At 46.1% G+C, this 20,452-nt stretch overlaps 1 protein-coding gene across 1 annotated transcript in view; it reads right to left on the bottom strand.

Moving 5' to 3' along the window:
* Positions 1-20,452, bottom strand: part of TENM4 (teneurin transmembrane protein 4) — a 403,492-nt gene that overhangs the window by 79,923 nt on the left and 303,117 nt on the right. The window contains 1 exon segment of the mRNA XM_063092724.1: positions 11,677-11,893. Within this exon segment, the coding sequence (XP_062948794.1) occupies positions 11,677-11,893 (217 nt within the window).

Here is a 20,452-nt window from a genome sequence, read left to right as displayed (position 1 = left end):
CTCACTTCACAGCCTGTGGAATTACCACCACTGAAGGGGTTTCCAGTCAGAGCCTGACACTGTCCTCTTTGCAGCTTCCAAAAGCATTCTTCCAGCCTGGTCACAAAGACTGATTTGCAGTGCTCTCTGCTTAGTCTTCTATTTGATGCTCTGCCTCAGTTTCCTTAACCAGCTTTTTCAGCCTGGTGCATCTTTCACCTACATACTTATTCTTGGGAACCCCCTAATCATGAAATGTTAGAGTCAGAAGAGACCTTCCAGATCATTTCTTTCAAACTTCTTATGATATAGGTGAGAAAATAAAGTCCAAACAGGAAGCAGATTTGCCCATTCTTGCAAAGAGTTGCTGGGTAGCCAGGATTCAAACACAGGACTCAGCAATTAATATTCATGAGAACTTGGAAAAGTCACGTCCCCTCTCAAATTACTGTCTGACCTAACTAGGTATGTACCTAACTAACCGAGAATCTCAATTTGTCTTAGATGCCTCCAAAATCAGTCATTAGAGCGGGGCTCTTGAAACTCTTTTTTGATTGCACTCCCTTTCTGTAAACATTTTTGAGCAGACTCCTTTTGTGTATCTATATTTGTTTATAAATTGTATACAATTTATAAACAATATTGGAAAGCATAGTATATATTTGGTACAAAGTTTGACGGATAAGACTTCATGTTTCAAACAGCCTTTTTGATCATTTTGGATCTCTGGGTTAGCTTTTGTTATGATAAGCATGATCATGGCTGTTTGCACCTCACAGTGAGGTTGAGAAAGACTGTACTAGGAACAGGAGAACTATCAGTCTGTCATTTTCTTTGCTTGTACTTGCTCTGTTAGGATTATCTTCCATTTGTACTTATTTTGCAGGAATCTTTTTAAGCCACTTGACCATTTTATGAGTAAGTCTGGTTAAGGCTAGATTTACACACACACACAATTACGGTGTAATATACTACAATAAGCCAGTACGGGTCCACTGTCCCTCTTTCTAAGGAGTGGATCCCGATCTTCCTCAGAATGACTTGTGTGCTGGCTCAGACACGTAACCAAGGGATCAAAGCAGCAAACCTGGGAAAATCCAATATTCCACAGGAATAAAACATTCTTGCTTTCTTATTTTTTAAGATAAAAGTAAATATAGTTAGAAGTTTTAATACTTTCTTTCTGAACCTCACGGACCACCTTGGGTATCTATCTTGGGATGACCGCACTGCACTAGAGTTACAATGGTGTGATTTATTTTTTATGAAAAATAAGCTCTAATATGCTCCATATTATTAAATTCAAAAGCCAACTTTTTGTTGTGCTTCATTCTTATAACTTATTTCAAAGCTCCTCCTTTGCTTTTCCCCTCAGACCATTTGTGTATGTTTTAGGTGAGGGAAGAAGAAATCAGACTCCTTCAGATGGATATGAGGAGTTTAACGTTTAAGCTGCAGGGGTCTTCAGAGTGACTGGGTCCAAACTCCCCATTTACAGGTGAGCCAAGTGATCTCTGGAGATGGGGTGGAGCTTCCCCTCCATCACCCACTGAGGCTGGGTCACCACCCACGGCCATCTAGCGCCAAGATGGCCCAGCAACTATTACTGTCTTCAGGGATCTTTGGCTGTGCCTTGTACAGAGCTGGAAGCCACTGCTCTGTGGCCTTGTAGCTTTCTGTGGCTGTCAAGCTCCTTCAGACAGTCAGGGAGCATGGGCTCCCAGACTACAGCTTCAGTCACCTAAGCCTACGGGCAATGTCCCTGATGAATGCTGACGCTTTGGGCTGAGTCCTTTCCCGTAGGAATCTCCTGGAATATATTCTGCTGTCTGACAAAGGTGTACACAAGAACAGAGCCCTAGACTGTTCATAACTGTATGATTCCAGGGAACTGAGCCTGCTGATGGTGGAGAGGAAGAAGCAGGATTGAGAGAGTCTGGTCAGCAGAGAGCAAGGCTCTTGCCCCCGGGTAACCAGGCTGGCCAAGTCTGGGGACATTGTTGGGAAGCACTGTCATTGTGCCTGGGGATGGGGGATGTGTGGTACATGTCTAGATAGGTTGTTCTTGATGCTAGGTAGCCAGAGCCCTGTTTCTAAGAAGACTTCCCAGGAGATGGTCTGTGCTATTAGAAAAATTCAAGGCATTCTGCTAAAATGTAACTCCATACATAGTCTCTTGGTAGACAAGTTCGTCCCACGATTATGTGTCTTGCCTTTCTGTCATGACACAGGACAGGTCCTGCTTCAGCAGGAAAGGGGAGACTAAGATGGACTACAATTAGACCCATGTCCTGGGGTAGGGGCTGATGCCGGGCTAAGACGCAGCTAAGGAAACAGAAGGTCCAGCTCAGCAGGTTGGATCTGAGATGTACAGCAGTACACAGGTGGCATTTAAGGGAAACACTAATTCAAGAGACAATGGAGGAGAATCTGACAGGGAGACAGGCTTGATGAAGGAATCCCAGGGGCAGCTGGATGTGAATGTCCCATATGTCATCAGGTAATAATGCCCAGGTCCCCAGGCAAAGCAGGGATGGAACTCTAGACCCAAATGTGGCAGGGGTGGGAGCTTGGTGAGAGAGAGCAAGGCTCGAGTCTTCGGGTGCAGGGGCACCAGGCTGCTCATACCAGGAAATCAGGCATAGAAAACGAGGTTGGGATTCAGGGACAAGGCAGAAACCCATTTGGCAGACAGAGAAACAGTCAGAAGGACTTGAGGCTGAGCAGCTGGGCTTGCTCTGAGCCCCTCTCCTCAGATTGGGATTGCTTCTAGAGGGCCACAGTGGGCACTGATGTGGCCTCCACTGTGGTGGGGAAGGAGGCAGAGACAGGGGAGGCATGTGGGGCCAGATCCCTCTCCTCTGCCAAAATACTGTGAAGAGGTCGGATCTCTCCACATCAAGCCCCTCACTGTGGGCGGCACTTGAAGCCAACTCCTGATGCCTCTGGGATCTGACTGGAGGCCAATTAGACTCACTGCAGAGGTGTTTGTAAGTCCTGACCCTGGACTCATTCTCCATTGGATATTCTCCATTGAGGACAATATCAGTGATGTGAAGCATGGCTCTCCAAATATTTTAACTTCCTATTGCTTAAATTTAACAGTGTTGGATGGAAATACAGATATTCTCTGACATACTAACAGCAGAATTATAGTTTGAGATACAAGAGCCCTCACTTAGGACTCAGGTTTTCCAGGCTCAGGCCCAGCTACTTACTTGCTGAGCCCAGGGCTCTCTTTGGACTTCCACCACAAAGGGCTGATGATCTCAAACATCCATTCACCTCTGCTATCCTATGGTGCTAGGACATTTGCATCTATTACAGAACTACACCGATGCTTCAGGCTAAGAGTCTCATGTTTTCTCAGTTCTCCCTCTAGTTTCACTAAACCCTACATGAATACTAATGCTATTGCTAATGCTAATATCAACACCACGGCTATTAGTGATAATGGACACTAACACTTCCTGAAGGCTTACTGCCCTGACACCTAAATGTTTTACATCATACTAATCCTCACAACATCCCCATGAAGTATAGAGTGTTATTCTCATATGACAGAGGAGGGACGGGAGGCACAGAGAGATTAAGAGACTTGTCCAAAGTCACACAGCTAGCAAACAGTGGGGCTGGGATTCAAACCTGACTCTGAGGCCAGCACTCTTCAGGACTAAGCCTTACTAGATGTTAGGTTTTCATGGTGATGTACAGAGTTAGAGAGAAGGTCAGGGCCAGCTGGGGTTGTACGGTTGTAGCAGCACGACACTGTATAGATTCCTGAACTGTAGATACTGAGCTGGGAATGCAAGAGACTTGGCAGAGAAGAGCAGGGGCTCAGCATGTGAGCACTAGGGCCATTCAGGCTTGGCTTCCAATGCTGGCTCTGCTACTTACAAGCTCCTTGACCTTGGCCACGTTACTCAATTTCTCTCTGCCTCAGTTTTCATAGCTGTAAAGCAAGGTTGATGCAGTCCCTATGTCATATGGTCTGGGAGAGATTTAAAGGTGTTACTACGTATAAAACATATAAAACATTTCAAATAATGCCTGACACATGGAACATCCTCAGTAAATGTTAGGCATTATAACTGAATGCCTGCTGTGTACCAGCCATTGGGCTTTTGGGTATCTCGCCTCGTTTTACCTTCCAAACAACATGGCAGAGTGGGAATTAGTAACCCCACATGACAGACGGGGAAATGGAGCCTCACTTGCCCAAAGACTCAAATCCAGGCCCTCTCCCTCTGCACCCTGTGTTCTGCTTCACCACAGCATTCTCTGCTAATGCTTCCTGTGATGGACAACCAGGGACGGGCTTAAGCTGCAAAGCAAACAGAGATTGTAATTCGTTTTTGAAATCAATAAAGGGATGATCAAGTTGCAGAGGAGGAGTTGTTAGCTGCTCATCAGGATGATGTGAGAAGTCGCTGCCTGCATCCTGAATCGCATTCACCTAGTTGCTTTATCATCATAAACATTCATTTCAGTGTGGGGAGGGATTTTTAAAAAACCAACATGAATAATATATAATGCCTGACATTTTGGAGGAAGCTGGATCTTTACCTTCTTCCATTTTCTATCAGGTAATCTATCATTGTCTTTCCTTTTTTTTTTTTTTTTTTTTAAACTGATGGGGTACTCTTGTCAGCTCAGCTTGTTCTGAAAACGCAGGAGTATAATTCAATAATAAATTTGCTCAGAGGCCAGCTGTCAGGAAGCTGGTGTTTATTTGAAGTCCATTAGATGATCTCTGTTGCTTGGCCTCTCAGAGGGCTCTCTGGGGCTCGCTGAGGCCGGGTGGGCTGGGGGTGGGCATCAGGTGCCCCTCTGGAGCTGCTGTGCCACCGAGTCTTGCATATGGCTTTGAATCTGCAGTGGGCTGATAAAAATTATATTGCAGACATGATCATTCCTCCCTCCTTTCCATTGTTTTTTCCTCTTGCAAACTCTTGCTTTCAAAATTGGGAAACTTTGTGCCTATATGAAGGGTATGAAAGGATTTCTGAAGACTTGCATGGCATCAAGGTTGTTTCACTTCTGTTTATAGCTGAATTAACTCCTGACTGAGATGAAATGAATGAAATGCTCTAACTTGGTTTGTGAACAGGTGAATCAGATCTTTCTCAGTTCCTGCACCTAAACCATTTCTGGCTTCATATTCCCCTATGTTCTTTCTTTTCTCACATACTCCCTTTGCAGGATCATGTACCCCAGATGTCCTAAGCCCATCTTGATTTCAAATGTTAGAGCATGTCTCCTGAATTTCGATTTAGAAAATAATATCGCCATAATCATTCTCTAGTCACATTAATATTCTCTCCATTCTCTGATTGTCCTGGAAAATCATGCCATTGCTCCTGCTAGTTCCTCAGTCTAGGATGCGTTTTTAAACCCTGTTAGACTGAAAAGCACATTGAGCAATACAGCTTTTCCAGTAGTACACACATGCACACACACATAACTGAAACAAGTCTCATGAAATACATGTTCTTTGTACAGTGTTGTACTGATATTTTTCCATTCTACTCCATTCCATGTAAATTTGCTTCTCTTAAAAAAAAGAATAGTTTTTTTACCCACTAGATTGATTTTATAATGCACTAATGGGTTGTTGTGACCTGCAGCTTGAAAAATGATGGTCTAATGGCTAACCCTTCCTGGACTGAAATCTTTGTCTCAGGCAGGTCAAAAGCCACCTCCTTCCAGAAGTCTTCATTCGTTCATCCATCCATGAGTTCATTCAACAAACATTCACTGTTGTCACCTCGAGCCTGCTGTGCCACGTCAGAGGCGGCTCGCATGGTGTGGGCTGTGAGGCAGGCTTGCTGTGGGGAGATGGTCCTGCCTTTGAATGCTCGGAGAACACTGTCTCTTTCTCTGCAGGCACTCAGCAGGGACAGAGTGACTGATTCATTGACACATTCTATCATTCACTGTGGTTCACTCTGTGCCAACCCCCCTGCTAGGCACTAGGAGTTCAATGATGAATAAGGCATGGGACCCACAAAAAGGCCCCAAAGTAATGGGTAAGATGTGTATATTCTTCTTCTAAGCCCAATGAAGAGTAGGTGCTGGTCCATGTTGAGCAGTGGGAGCTTGTGTGTTTTGGGCAGCTCTGGCCCTAAGTTTCTCCTCATAGGATCTGACCCTCTCTACAGGATATGATCCTCTGCCTTCTTTGAGACAAATGCTTTGGTCACCCATTCTTCCTTTTTCTAAAGTCCCCCAGCTCTTTGAGGCTTCTCTCTTTGGATAGTGTCTCCTGTCCACTGAACCTTGCAGCTCCCTGTCTACACCCATCTACTTGCCTGAGTGAGCTCATAACTACTGGGCTTAGAGGAGCCCAGCAAGATTTAACAATATCACTGTATTTCTCAGACCAATAAAGTGTCCTCAAGCATATTCTGAACCTATATTCAAATAACTTGGGTGTGGTTCTTTTGTCAGAACCTCTCCTGCAATCTGCTAACCTGTCTAGTACTGGCAACCCGCAACTATTCATGAGTTGATATCTGCCCCACATCCAGCCCTTCCCAAGAGAACAGACACAACCAACAGTGGGGATAGCTTGGCCTTGAGTGTTCTTCCAGGCAATGTTTCATGTGGCCTTCCCTTTTTCAGCTCTCCAATCCCAAGCTCCACAGTCTGCATCTTGTTATTTGTCCTCTTTGTACGGACAATCCAGTTGGAGATCCTTCTTCTACCGACAGACTCCAGTGGCTCCTCCTCTCCCGCTCCAGTGTCAATGGCGGGCACCCTTCCTTGTACTCTCCCCATGACTCTGGCTGAGGAACAGGTGTTCCACTAGGCAGAGGAGGCCCAGGCACCCAGGCCACGAGAGAAAGACGATACTCAAGCCACCTCATCTGGTGATGGTGGTTCCCATGCCTGCCATGTTCCTCCTACTTCAGATCAGCAGAGGTTATTCAAACTCCATCACTTTATGTGAAGCCGAGGACAGCAGTGGCAGAATGTCAGAGACAGCTACTGTTGTATTCACTAAACCTGTACTAAACACTGCGCCAGGCACTGTGCTGGGCTCTGGGAACACAGATGAACCACACGGGGTCCCTGAGGGAGGCCTTCCTCACTCTAAGTCCATCTGGCAGTGCTCCCGTCTCCATTCTGGTTGAGCTCTGTGCTTTCCCCCCTGGAACCCAGCCCAGTGCCCACTGTTTGGCTGGGGCCCTCACACCCTAGGGAGCTCCTGCCCATCCTCCCCTCAGGGCTACCCCTTCTCTGTACCTCTGGCACCAGCTGGGGTGCCGCACAGAAGCATGGGGTGCCCCCGCGGAACTCCTGGTGTTCCGTGTTGCTCTAGAAAACATTCTGCTTTCTCATCCCAGGCATGGGGTCAGGCTGCTGAGGAAATGGGTTCTGGGGAGAGTCCCGGCAATGAGGACTGGCTTGTTTGCTTCCACCACTGCAGGGTGGTCCAGTTAGTTCCAAGCTCTGGCCTTGAATTCCTCTCCCTTCCATGGTCCTGGCAGCTTAGGTCCCTGCATGCCTCCTACCTGAGGCTCTCTGAGCCTGACACATAGCTGGGAATCTGCAGAGCAAAGGAGCTACACCTCTGAGGACTGCCTTTCCTCGCTGGTCTCAGAAATGCTGTTGGGTCTCTGGGTGACAGCCTGCTTCTTGGAGGCTAAATGGAATCCCAGACAAACTATACAAGTTGCAGTACAGCTTATGGGGTGCAGGAAGATATGGGGTTTTATCTGTCAGGAACAGGCCTTATTATTATTATACATAGACACCAAGTCATGTCTGCCTGCCCATCAGAAACTCCACTCTCTGGAGAAGTGCCTTGGATTCCTCTCTAACAAGGATCTTGGCTGACAGCTGGCTGGCAAGAATGCTGCCTTTTCCCTTCCTCAAATAATGATTCTACAATCTAAACCTGGCTCCTCTTTGGGGGTTGCTGGACTTTCCTGGACAGCAGGTTACTTTCAAGTTTCACTTCCAATTAAGGAAATGGATGCTTTTTTTGGGGTGGGGGGGTAGAACCCAGGACCTTGGTGTCATTAGCACCATGCTCTCATGCTCTAACCAACTGAGCTAACCGGACAGCACCTGGAAGCTCTTTGTAACATCATTGTTGTTTGTTACAATCATCATCATCATCATCACCACCACCACCACCACCACCACCACCACCACCACCACGTAATTAGCAAGGATGTTTTTGTGTGGCAGGTACCAGGTTGAGAGTTCATGTACTTGTTTTTTCCCTGTTTAATTCTCATGGCAACCCTGTGACATAGACGTTATAACCCCAATCTCACAGATGATGAAACTGGAGCTCAGATAAGTAAAGGAATTCTCCCAAGGTCACATAGCTAGAAAGTGGACACAACAGCACTTCAGTCCAGGTCTGTGTAATTCCAAGGCTTGTGCTTTTCACTATGACATGCTGCTGCTATAAAACCCACCATTCACTGATCACCAAAGTACTGCACCTGGGCTAGGGGCTTTATTTTAGTGAATCTTTTCAACGGCTTTCATGAAATAGTTACTATTATTGTCAGTTTATATCTGAAGGCACCTGCACAAAGGTTACTCATTTCCCTGAGGTCACACAAGGCTGGTGGGAGGTAAAGCCAGGACTGAAACTGTGGGTACTTTCTACTATACCACACTTCCTCAGATGAGGAGAAAGAAAGCAGCAACTCAAACTTGGTAATGGGTTTCACTTTATCCCAACTGTGCAAATAAGCACTGCACTACTGGCCCAGATTGAGATCATGGAATACCAAGTACATAGTCTAATGAGAAAAGCATCTGAGGTCTCTGTACTGGTCACTTTGGCTTATTTTACGTAGGAATCTGTTTAGGGATCCTTCGTGATAGATAGCTGTTACTTCTGAATCTAGATCAGTGAGGAGCAGGAACATAATAATTCAGGCAAACGTTAGGTAAAAGGAATTTTTACAGCATCATTTTGGAAGTTTCCATTATCTAACCAATAGTAGAACAAATACTATATTCCAGGTCCTGCCCAAGGTATTATAGGACTGGAGAAATGAATGGGTCCTGCTTATAAAATGTATGTAATTTAACTGAAGGTGACAGATATATAAACAATGGCCTGGAAGCTTTCTACTCCTGCTTCTGCTGTTAACCTGTAATGTGATTTTTAGCAGGTGTTTTAACCTCTCTGGACTCAAAATCTTTAGCATAAAATTAAGTAAAATAATGTATCCATTTGCCCCCCTCCCTCCTACTTACTTTCTATTTCTTTACTCTTCAAGGCAATATATATGCAAATACATCCTGAGCAACTACTAAAGTGCTAGAATGAGTAAGGTGTGGTGCTTCCCTGGAGGACTCAGTTTAGAGGGGTTGACAGACATTTACATGACTCACTATGTTAAGCCACTTGCCCAGAGCCAAGTATCCAGGAGTGGCAGAGCCAGGATCTGAAACCCAGGTCAGCCTCACTCTGAGGCCTGTATCTTCTCTCCTGCTGAGGCATCCATCTCTCCCAGCACAGGCTTCTCCACTTTCACACCTGGAGGCAAGTCCAACCTACTGTAGCAACAATACTGAGATCCCTGTGCAGGTCCTGCAGTGACTCATGGTGCTTAAACAGCAGGCTCAGTAAGTGACCAGGAGGACATTCAGAGGACATGTCCTTGCTGACACTGATCAGGCTGGCATGGTGAGGGCACCAGTTAAGCAGAACAGCCACAGGCAGCCAAGAAGCCATAGCCCTAGTCAGATTCCATAATGGGCCCAGTAAGGAAAGGCTGAGCAAGTAACATATTTCTTGGCAGGAATATTATTTCTATCTCCAGCTGATGAAAAGAACCCATGCCATGGGAAGGCCCACAAGCATACATACAAAATCACACAACTGAATAAAACAGCAGGAAGCTTCCTACCCAGAGACAAAAGCAACACTTGTGGCCAACATAAATGAATAGGTTTTTCCTCCTTCTCTTCTGCAGCTTGGTGATTTGACTAGCCTTGTGAATTTGGGAAGGTCACTTCACCTCTCAGGTTCTCAGTATTCTTGGGGAAAGTTGAAGGGTTTGGACTCTAAAGTATCTTCATTACTAAAAAGGTTAAAGTTTGAGGTACCTACCACATATTCGTACTATGCCCCTCTTGTTGGGCTCAAAGGACTCCCCCATTTCACTTTTCCCATCTGTTCACTGCTCTGTGCAAGAGTGGGCTGGAGTCTGAAAGACCTGCATGTCTGTGTCCTGGCTCTGTCACTGCTAGCAGAGAGACTCCAGCTTGGTCTCCCCAGTTATGCTCTGGGGATAAGAGCTGCCTCACAGGGAGACCCCTGATTCCTCCTTTAGTCCCTGCTCTTCTCCCCTTATACATCCCCATTGGGCAAACTTTTGTGTGCTCATGTTTCAACTACGGCCTGCTTGCTGATGGCTGCCAAATCAAGGACTCTAGGCCCCACCCTCTGTGTGAGCTCCAGGGTTACTTACTAACTGCAAATAGACATTTCCTCTGGGCGTCCTCCTGAGGTGTGTCCCCTCCTCGCCCTTACCGTGCTCAACGTGGAGGCATCACCTTGCTCCCAACCTGCCCCTGCTCTCAGGTCCTCATGCTGGTAAAAGCAGCACTTGATACCCAGGCATCCACGCATCTTCTCTCCAGCATCCCTCAGGCCCAATTACCAGGCCCTGCTGATATCCCTCTTCCCACCCCTCATCCCTACCCCAGGGTCCCCTTAGGGCAGGAACTCTGGCACAGAAGTCATGAACATAGAAGATACACAGTCTGTGACCACTGAATTAACTGTGCTGACTTTTAGAGAAAGCTCTGCACTTATGAGGCATCACTACATTGGAAGACATTCAGAAGAAATTATTATAAATCCCTCCTCTTCGATACCTCATCCCAGTTCACCACCCTGATCTGAGGAGCAGAGAACAGAGAGCTATCTTTTGCTGGATCCTGTGCCCTTTCATGCCTCTGGGTCTTTGCATGAGCTCTTCCCTCTTCCTCGACCACCCTCTCCCTTCCTTGCCTAGTTAACTATTTCTCATCTTTAAGACTCGGTTCTTTAGTTTTGGCCTCTCTCGTATCCAGGAGTACTTCCTATGAGCTCCAGAGTACCCTGGGGGCATATTTCTAAACTATCACACTGTAACTTTTGTCCCACCAGTGGACAGTGAACGACCAAAGGCAGGGACTGTTTTCTACTCATCTCTGTGATCCTAGCACAGGAGCTGGCACAGAGTAGACCACAGTAGAAAACTGTCCAATGGATGGCACAACTGAGAAAAGAAGGAACGTGTGGGAATGTAGCCTGGGACACCAGCAGATACACCCTCACCTGCAGCCTAGCAAAGTCTCCTGGATGTCAGCTTTGTGGGTGAACAGTGTCAAACCTTTATCTCATCTGGAGACCGCAGGATCAGTAAGAGCTGACTGCAAAGTGGGTATTGATTTGAGATTCCCCTTGGACCTTTGATTTCTCACTCTCTCCATCTATCACCCAGCGGGAGCAACAAAATTTGCTCATAAAAATTCCAAGTGCATTGAATAGCAGCTGTATAAATGTGGTACCTAAGGCTGCTCTCTGCCTCTCCTCACATTCCATCAGAAACCTTCAAGGCCCACCCTCCTGGCCTCCTCCCACCCCCCACACCACTTGAATGTGTCCCTGGAGGTGATGTAGTTCTCCCTCAGAGAGCCTCAGCTGGAGCTGGGGCCCAACAGACTCACCCTCCATCAAAGGGGTTCTCTCCAGGGATGATGTGTGTGCTGTCTCTGCCCACGAGGAACTTGATGCGGTCATAGAAGGAGTGGAGGTTCTGCTGGGACACGGGAGCCTGTGTCTCCTGAATAATGTCCAGAGGGTCGGGGGAGCCCAGGCACAGTGGATTGACATGACAGAGGGGCTGGAGGCAGCAATCGGGGTCCATGCAGTCCACCAAGCCATCTGCAGGGGTGACAGAGCATGTGGTTTATTTTGCTGTGTTCAATTGGCCATGTGTATCCACAATGCCATCATTCATTTCTTCTCTATTTTCTACTCATTGAAAAACTTTATTAAATGCTGACATAAGCCAAGGCCCTTGCTGGGCATCAAAGGGATCCAGGTGATTCAGATCTGTTCCTTGCCCACCAGTCTAATAGGAGAGACATACAGGGAAGTTCGCAGTGTCTGTGCTGTATTTCTTTTCTCTTTCAAAGAGACAGAAGGACTTGTATGTAGGAAAGCCCAGGCAGGTGACATACATACAAGATATCTGGATTTCTAAAGTCAAACGCTGCTGCTCAGGTGATAGAACAGCACAGAAGAGGCTGCTGAGGCTGCAGGAGTGGACTGTGCTGGGCCTTGCAGGCCAGGTGAGGGAGTCTGCATTTCACCCTCAGGACACTGGGAAGCACTGAATAGTTTTATGCGGGGTAGGGCGGGGTTGGGGGGATGGGATCCCATTGAATGTGCATTGTAGAAACTCAAGGGGGCTCAAAGTGGAAGCTGGGGGCCAGACTGGTGGTGGAGGGAAGGTGTTGCTGAGGTTGCACAGGTGAAACATAGAGGTTGCTTAGACTAGAGCAGTAACAGTGCAGACAGAGAAGTAGATGGTTTTGAGAGACATTTAGGATGTAAAACTATAAGACCTGGTGGCTGCCTGGCTTTGGGAGTGAGGGTACTGTGATTCTCAGCATCTCTTCCAGCTGTGGTGTAACCATGTGGCCTGGCTCAGCCTTCTGAGAGAGGGGACTTTAGGGATGCTGATGCTTTCTGAGTTGGCTGGATGGTTTCAGATCTCTGACGGAGTTTCCTTTAGCAAGCAATTCTCTTTACCACATGGATGGATTTCTTCAGGACTGAAAATTATATTAAAGCTCTACTATCTTCCCAAAGTGCAAGGAAAGAAATTCCACGAGATCACAGATTTTTGGTATCATCATCCCAAACTACTCTTACAGGCACCCAATAGAATAGCTTAAAAAGGGATAATAAACCCAGACATCAGAGGATAGTGACCCAAGTGGGGGACAGGAAAAGCCCAGAGTTATAATATGCGTGCTTTGCAGGCAGAGAACAGTGTAATGATGCGAGTTCCTGACTGGATTCAAATTCTGGCTGTTTGGCTTGTTAGCTGTGTGACTTTGGGCAGACTTCCCCACCACTCTGGGAGCACAGATCTGTTCTGGTCATCTCTTTTGTAACCCCAGTGCTTAGGAGAGATGTTTAAAACATGATGGTTAAATAAATGAATAAATGAAAACTAAATGAATTAATTAACAGATGAAGCAGGTGATGAGACCACATGCCAGTCTACAAAAGTCAGAAAACCATCTTTATTTAATTCAGTTAAGCAGTGTGATGTGGCGGGAGGATCAGGAGGCTTAGAGACTGAGGTTCAAGTCATAGTACTGTCCCTAAGAGTGACCGTGGACAAGTTCCTCATCAATAATGTGGGAGTAACACTGATAAACCTACCTCACTTCTGTCACCATGGAGTTTGCAATACAGATACTACCCACCAGAGTGCTTCATGTTCATTGGCTAGACGTGGTGACTTGATCCTACATCCTAGCTGTGTCGCATCAGGCAAGCTACGTGACCACCCTTAAAACCAGTTTTTTCCTTAATAAATCAGGAACAAAAATTCCTGTCTTTCTCTCCCATTTCTGCATGATGCCCAAGAGCTTGTAGCCCCCTTGAAGGCAGCACAATGATAAAGAGCATGGATTCCAGAGCTAGACTGGGGTCAAATCCAGGCCTGGAAATTTACTACTGTGTGACCTGGAGGAAATTTAATCTCTCTGGCCTCAGTTTCCCACATCTCTTAAAGGGGGATAATAAGAGTAAGTGCCATATAAGTATTTGTTTCATAAATAAAAAGTATCCCAAATCTAGCACAGTGTCTGACACACAGTGCTTAATGAAGGGTGGTTTCTCTTTTCGATCCTGAACCTAGCACATAGCTCACCAAAATAAGGGACCATTCGTCCTTTGTCTATTCACCTTTGTCTATTCATTCTGAGATGTGGGGGAGGCCTCCCCTTGTCCCAGCACTGTTCTGGATCCTAGCTTGTGGCTCCTGTCCCTGCTCTCAGATACAATTAATTGCCTAGCAGAGTTCCTGTCTTCTCCTGCAGCCAGCAGGCTCCATCCCGCATTCTCATGCAGCCCGTCAGACATTGCTTAAACACATAATTACAGCCCAAGCTGAGGGTTATTTGCATTCTGCTATTGATGTTAGCATGACAGATTCAGCTGCCGCATCCATAACTCTGAAGAAATGCTCCATTATTCAATCCCAGCGAGCAGGGACGTTGACCATTAAATCAGCTAGCACAATTGAGGGGCCGTGAAAAGTCATGGCTAATTTGAAATTTTATTAGCTCTTGCCTGCTCTTGTTTACCACTGAAGCAGCCCCTGGAAGCCAGTCTTTACCTCTTTATAAACACTCTGCTCTATGGCTCCTGGAAAGAACTGCTTCCTGCTGAGAAGGGATGTCTACTCTCTAGCTTTGGGGGAAAGTTAGCCAGGAATGATGGTTGTTATTATTAATATCTATATTGAACTGATGATGATGATGATGATAAATCACAACATTTACTGAATGCCAGGCATTGTGCTACTTAACAAGGAATGTGTCACTGAATCCTCCCAACTGTGAAGTAGTCACTGTCATCACCCTCACTTTAGAGAGAAGGAACCAAAGGTTCAAAGTGCTAAAGTAACTGGTGATGGTCGCATAGTCAGTCAGTGAGGAAGCTGACCCAATTTGAACTCATTTCTTTCTGAGTATGGAATGTTCCTTGAGCCCTGGAGAAACTGTTAGGTACTATTTCGTAAGCAGAGAATATGAATTTATGAATCTTACTGAAGTCTTCTACACTCTTCCAGCATCCTGGGCAACCTTCCTCACACCACTTCTCTTCCCAATTTTGTAATTTTGATCTTCTCTCTGTTTCTCTCCCTGGACAATGAGCTCCTGGAGATCAGGGGCTATCTGATTCATTTCAGTATCCAGGGTCCAGAACTGGACTGGGACAGAGACTGTCCTCCATAAAGGTTTGAAGAATGAATAAATGGCTGATCCAGGCCAGGGCTGCTCCACTGACCCAGGATCAGAATCACAGGACGCCAGGACTGGAAGGAAATTTTCACTCTATGATCAGTGGCAGAATGCACAGTGGTTAAGGGAGCAGTCTCTCCAGTCAAACCACCTGGATTTGAACCCCAGTTCCTGTGAGAGCTGTGTGACCTTGCACAAGCTGCTTAACTTCTCTAAACCTCACTTTTTTCACATGCACATATGGGGAGAAAATGAAAGATGGTTAATTCCTTAGACTCACCAATCTGCCACCATAGCCAGGTGCCAAGTACAGAGCTTCCCTTGGATGTCTTGTGACAATGAAACGAAGATTTTTCAGATAACCTGTAGGATGAGAATCTGTCTCCAAGCATGGGACCCAGCATGCACACATGCTGCACACCATAGGCCCTTTCATTAGGATTTGTGTTTTTCATTAGTTCTGGAAAGTTCTATTATAAACTCTTTAAATATTCCTCTTTCTCTTTCTCTCCAGTCTTTTCTTCAGGATTACTTCTAAATGCTTATAGGATCTTCTATCTTTCATGTCTCTCAACTTCTTTCTTAATTTCCATCTTTTTATCTGTGTTTTAGTCTAATTTATTTCCTCAGATCTATATTCTATTTCACTTATTTTCCCTTCATTTGTGTCTGGTCTGCTGTTTAATCTGTCCTTTGAGTTATTAGTTTAAATTACCATAATTTAAGATTTCTAGATAGTCTATTTTGAACTTTTCAAAATCTGCCTGTATCTTTCTTGGTATAGTAGTATCTTGCTCCACGTTTTTAATACATCACTTTATCTCTTTGGTCATTTAAAAACTTATTTATTTTATAGTCTCTTTCAGATTATTAAATCCTTGGGAGTGGCAGTCCTCTTCTGTGTTGCCGTTGTTGACTCCGGCTATGATTGTGTGTTCTATGATTCTGACTGTCAGTTCTGGGGTGTCTTACCTTTTTTATGGGAATCTTGTGTGGCTGAAATGGTAAAACTAACCTTCTGGAGTGGTTTTCTGATTACTTCTGCTTGCCACCCAGGGGTACCACTAGTCTGGGCCCACTGTTCAGGTTGATTTCGTAGCTTGGAGTTCTAGGACCACTCTGGTATGCAAGTTTCAGTTTCAAGACTTTTGGAGGTGTAGGCTCAATCTCTTTCAGTAGATGTACCTTCTGGTCCCCCCTATGCCTGAGCCAGGGCAGAGAAATGCCTCAGTGTCATCCCTCTGGTCTGCTAAGCAGTTTTTTAGTCCTGTTTTCATATGGGCTGCAGCCTCTGAGGGTCCCAGCTTTATGCAGAGCCTCAGTTCCAATTCCCCACTTTGAATGTGCCCTGTCTGTTGGGTTATATCCTAAGAGCCTCTCCTCCTGGTGCTGATCCTCTACCTCCACCAGGCCTGCTGCTGCTTCCACTCCCATGCCTACTGCTCTGATTTGCAGTTTCACCTTGCTTCTGGAATCTGGGGCTCCCCTGTCCCCTCTTTTCTTCTTTGCTGAATTTAAAAAACAAATTGTTGTACCCTATGGTCAGAGGGTCTTTGCGACAACCTAGCTGGCCATTTTGCTGGAAATAAAAGTCCCAGCAATAGCTCTGAGATTCAGTTCTCCCATCTGCAGAGTGAATCATCAAATCTCCTTCACAGAGATGCTGTGAGGACTACGTGAGATCATGAGTGGACAGCAGTCAGCACGACAACCAGCACCTAAGTAAGTACATAGTAAACGATAGTTATTAGCTCCCAGCAGGTGCTTCCCTTGAAACAGGATCCTGGTAACACACCCACATGTGGCCTTGCCCTGGACGCTCCCTGTGCACATGTTCCAGGGAAGCCCTTTCTGGATGCAGTTTGGCCTTAGAGAACTGAATTGGATAAACATGACCCATAGCAAGACACATATAAGTTGGAGAGACTTCACGGGATTTGCAGACTGGGGTTCTCTGAAATGGAGATATCACACAAATCATGCTTTTATGAGACCCTATGACTACAGAATTGTTCACTGTATGCTTTGTAGAGTAATTAATGCCAGGCTGATGGAGTTTGGATGTGTTGTCCCCTCCAAAACTCATGTGGAAATTTGATCCCCAATGTGGCAGTGTTGGAAACTGATTGAGTCATGGGGGCAGATCCCTCATGAATGGATTAATGCTCTCCGTGGGGGAGGGAGGATTAATGAGTGAGTTCTCGCTCTATTAGTTCCCCCAAGAGCTCATTGCTTAAAAAGACCCTGGCACCTTCTCTCTCTCTCTTGCTTCCTCCCTTGCCATGTGATCTGCTTGTACCCGCCGGCTGCCTGCCACTTTCCGCCATGAGTAGAAACAGCCGGAGGTCCGTGCCAGATGCAGCTGTCCCAGAATCGTAAGCCAAATAAACCTCTGTTCTTTATAAATTACCCAGTCTCAGGTATTTCTGTTATAGCAACACAAAATGGACTAATACACAGGCCAAGAATTCTGTCTGCCTACCCTTTTCTATGTTGATACTTAGCAAATATTTTCTGAGTAGTAAATGTGGGCAAAACTTCCACTAAAAGAGAAAATCATATTTAAATGAGATATATAGTTTTAAAGTAGTTTTTTTGAGTGGAGCCCACAAAATTCTTCTCAAAGGCTGCAGTTTGCAAGTCTAGCTTTTGTGTGAAGCCCTCTTTATATTTTCAAATGCAGTATATGACAGCCTGAAACAATGCACATGGCTGCTCTACAGTTAGGGAGAATCTTTCACAATTTTCTTAGGCATAGATGACAAATTTTAGAAGATTAGTAATAAAGGGAAAAGTATGTTCTGGGGACTGAAGAGTACATTTTGGGGTAGACTAGACACTTCAATATATAGTTCTTGGGATTCTCTGGTTTTGGCTGGTTTGGAAACATTTATATTTTCCAAGTACTTCATATCGCACTCAATCGTATATTACACATAATTTGGTTGACTTATAAAATGTCCATGTTTCACATGTATGCTATTCCCATTGAAAGACCATCATTATCACAGCAGGAAAAAACACCAGGAAAATAGGGAGGATTTTTCTCTATTTCCTTCACATTTTCAGTAAAACCCTCTGAAATCTTAAAACCCAATTTTTGGGAAAGAAGATTTTTTTCCCCAGAAATTTCTTTTTTTCTAGAAGTTCTGAGAACCTTTCCCCCTTTACATGGTGAAAGTGAAAAGGGGCAGGAGAAAATGTCACAAAGGCCATTCAGGCTCAGGAGGCTGGCGGTGGTGGTGTAGCAGTGCACACACGGGAGTGGTAGGGAGTGAAGTGGGGCAAGGAGGAAAGAGGGAAAGGCCAGAGAAAAGGCAGAATAGAGATTAAAAAAAAGGGGGGCGGGGGCTAGGTCTCTGGGGCACTAAATGAAACATTCCTTGGTGGTTCACATGCTCCTGCCCCTTGGACCTGAAGCCCTGGTGCTCAATGCTGCTGGTGCCTGGAGTACCGGCCTCTGCCAGCACTTCCATCCATGTGCTGGTCCCTCTCGTGTCCCCTGTCAGCTCCTACCTTGCAGGTGAGTGTCAACCTACGTGGAAAACTAGGGCAAGGGGTGTGTGGGAGAAAGCCATCCAGGCTAGCAGCTGTAGATGGGAGTGGGGCTCCTCCCCTGGATCTGTCACTCTCCAGCCATGAGCACATCTTTGGGCACATCCCTTCATGTGCCCGAGACGCAATTTAGTCATGTAAATCCAAGAAAGTAAGCTCTGCCAACCTCTCAGGATTGCTGAAGGTTCCTGGGTTGTAAAGAGTAAATGTGTCAACAAAAGAAATGGCGTCCTTCCCATGCCTGTGGCTGTTCCTTGGAACCTCTCTGCAGACAGAGAAATGGGCGACATCCTCTGCTAGCTGCTTGACAGTCGCAGTTCTGACAGAAGGCCTTCCCGTTTGTTATGTGGTCTAACAGCTGCCAGTGTGTGGCAGGACCTTGGTGACTCACTGCCCTCTTTCATGTCAGGGTCCTCACTGTGAGGGGGAGGGTGGATGGGGTGGTCTCTGGGCTTTGTCTGCTTGACAGCCACCTCCTGGCCCTAATATGCTTCACACCCGTTTCCCCTGGGGGCTGACCTGCTGTGACTCACACAAAGTGAAAGGTGCCAGGGGAGTTGGGTTTGAGCTGGTGGCCCAGCTGACTTTCTCATCTTTACAAATGAGGACATGGGGCTCAGGTTAAGTGACTTACCTGACCTCACGCTGCTGGTGAAGTGGCAGAGCTGGGGATTCGGTCCCTTATCTCTCTCCACACCCAGCTTTTAGGCACTATTCCTCAGACTACAACTCCTCCAACCAATGCTTTGGGTATTGTGGCTCCTCCAACCCTGTCCCCACTCCACAGGGGCAGGAACTGACATTTATTTCTGTATCTCAAATGCATAGCACAGTGCCTTGCATGCAGTAAGCACCATATTTATTGAATGAACGAACAAAGACTGAATGATTATGTGAGGATCCCAAATCAAACAGCTCCATCAGTGTGGCGCGGCCCATCGAAGGCCATGGGGTGTGATAGAAGCCATTTCCTGCAGGAAGAAAGAGCTCATTCTCCTTAGGAAGGAAGCACATATGCCTCCTCTCTCATAAACAAGCCTGCTGGGGAAGAAGGAAGCAGACGGGGCTGTGGAAGCCCAAAGGTGGGACCCCAGCGCAGGCTGGGGGCTGGGATATTCCCTGGAAGAGAGAATGCTTAAACTGAGACTTGAAGGATGGACGAGGATAAGCCAAAAGGAGAACAGAGATGTGGGCTGGGGAAAGTTTGGGAAATTTGTGGACTAGTAAACTCTGTATTGTAGTTGCTTGCATGGTTCCTTGCTTGACGGTCCCATGCACTGTGTATAACAAGCCCATCAGTGTCTCCCCCGGCTTAACCCTCCCCTCTGCCAGGCAGCGCATGAGCCAGCCTCAGCTCGCTGCTGTCTGCAGTCCGGCCACAGAACTGTTTTACAACAGGCTGAGCGCCGCATCTGGAGAGGCCCTGGGGGTAGTGGGTGAAATGTGCCTTCCCCTTCTGTACACATTGAGGAGAAGTTTTGTCATTTGCTATAATAAATTCTGGGCCTTCTTTCAAAAGGCTTGCAAAATCTTTATCTGCCCCTTGGAACACAAGACTTTTAAAGGTCAATTTCTCTCTTGTTTCTTATCACGAGAAATGGGGTTTAGAGATGATGTGAAGGGTGACCAAATTCTATGGCTTTATGTGAACTCTCCATTCCAGCAACGGGAGATGGGGAAGAGAAGGGAGGACAGAGAGCTTTGTTCTCAGTTTTCCTGAAATTTCTCCTTCTAGGTTTCATCTACCAATGATCTGTACTGCAAACCATGATTATTTTTCACGGGGCCAAGAGCACCTAACGAGATTATCATGCCTTGAAGCCACTTAAAGATCCTTTATCAAAAGAAGTCTGGTTGTTTAAATTCCAGGGGAATTTTTATTCTGGCTTCTTCTTTTAAA

This window comes from Cynocephalus volans, chromosome 4 (assembly GCF_027409185.1).
Source record: "Cynocephalus volans isolate mCynVol1 chromosome 4, mCynVol1.pri, whole genome shotgun sequence".
Lineage (NCBI taxonomy): Eukaryota > Metazoa > Chordata > Mammalia > Dermoptera > Cynocephalidae > Cynocephalus > Cynocephalus volans.
Note: the sequence above shows the minus strand (reverse complement) of the source record. Positions and strands in the feature narration are given on the sequence as shown.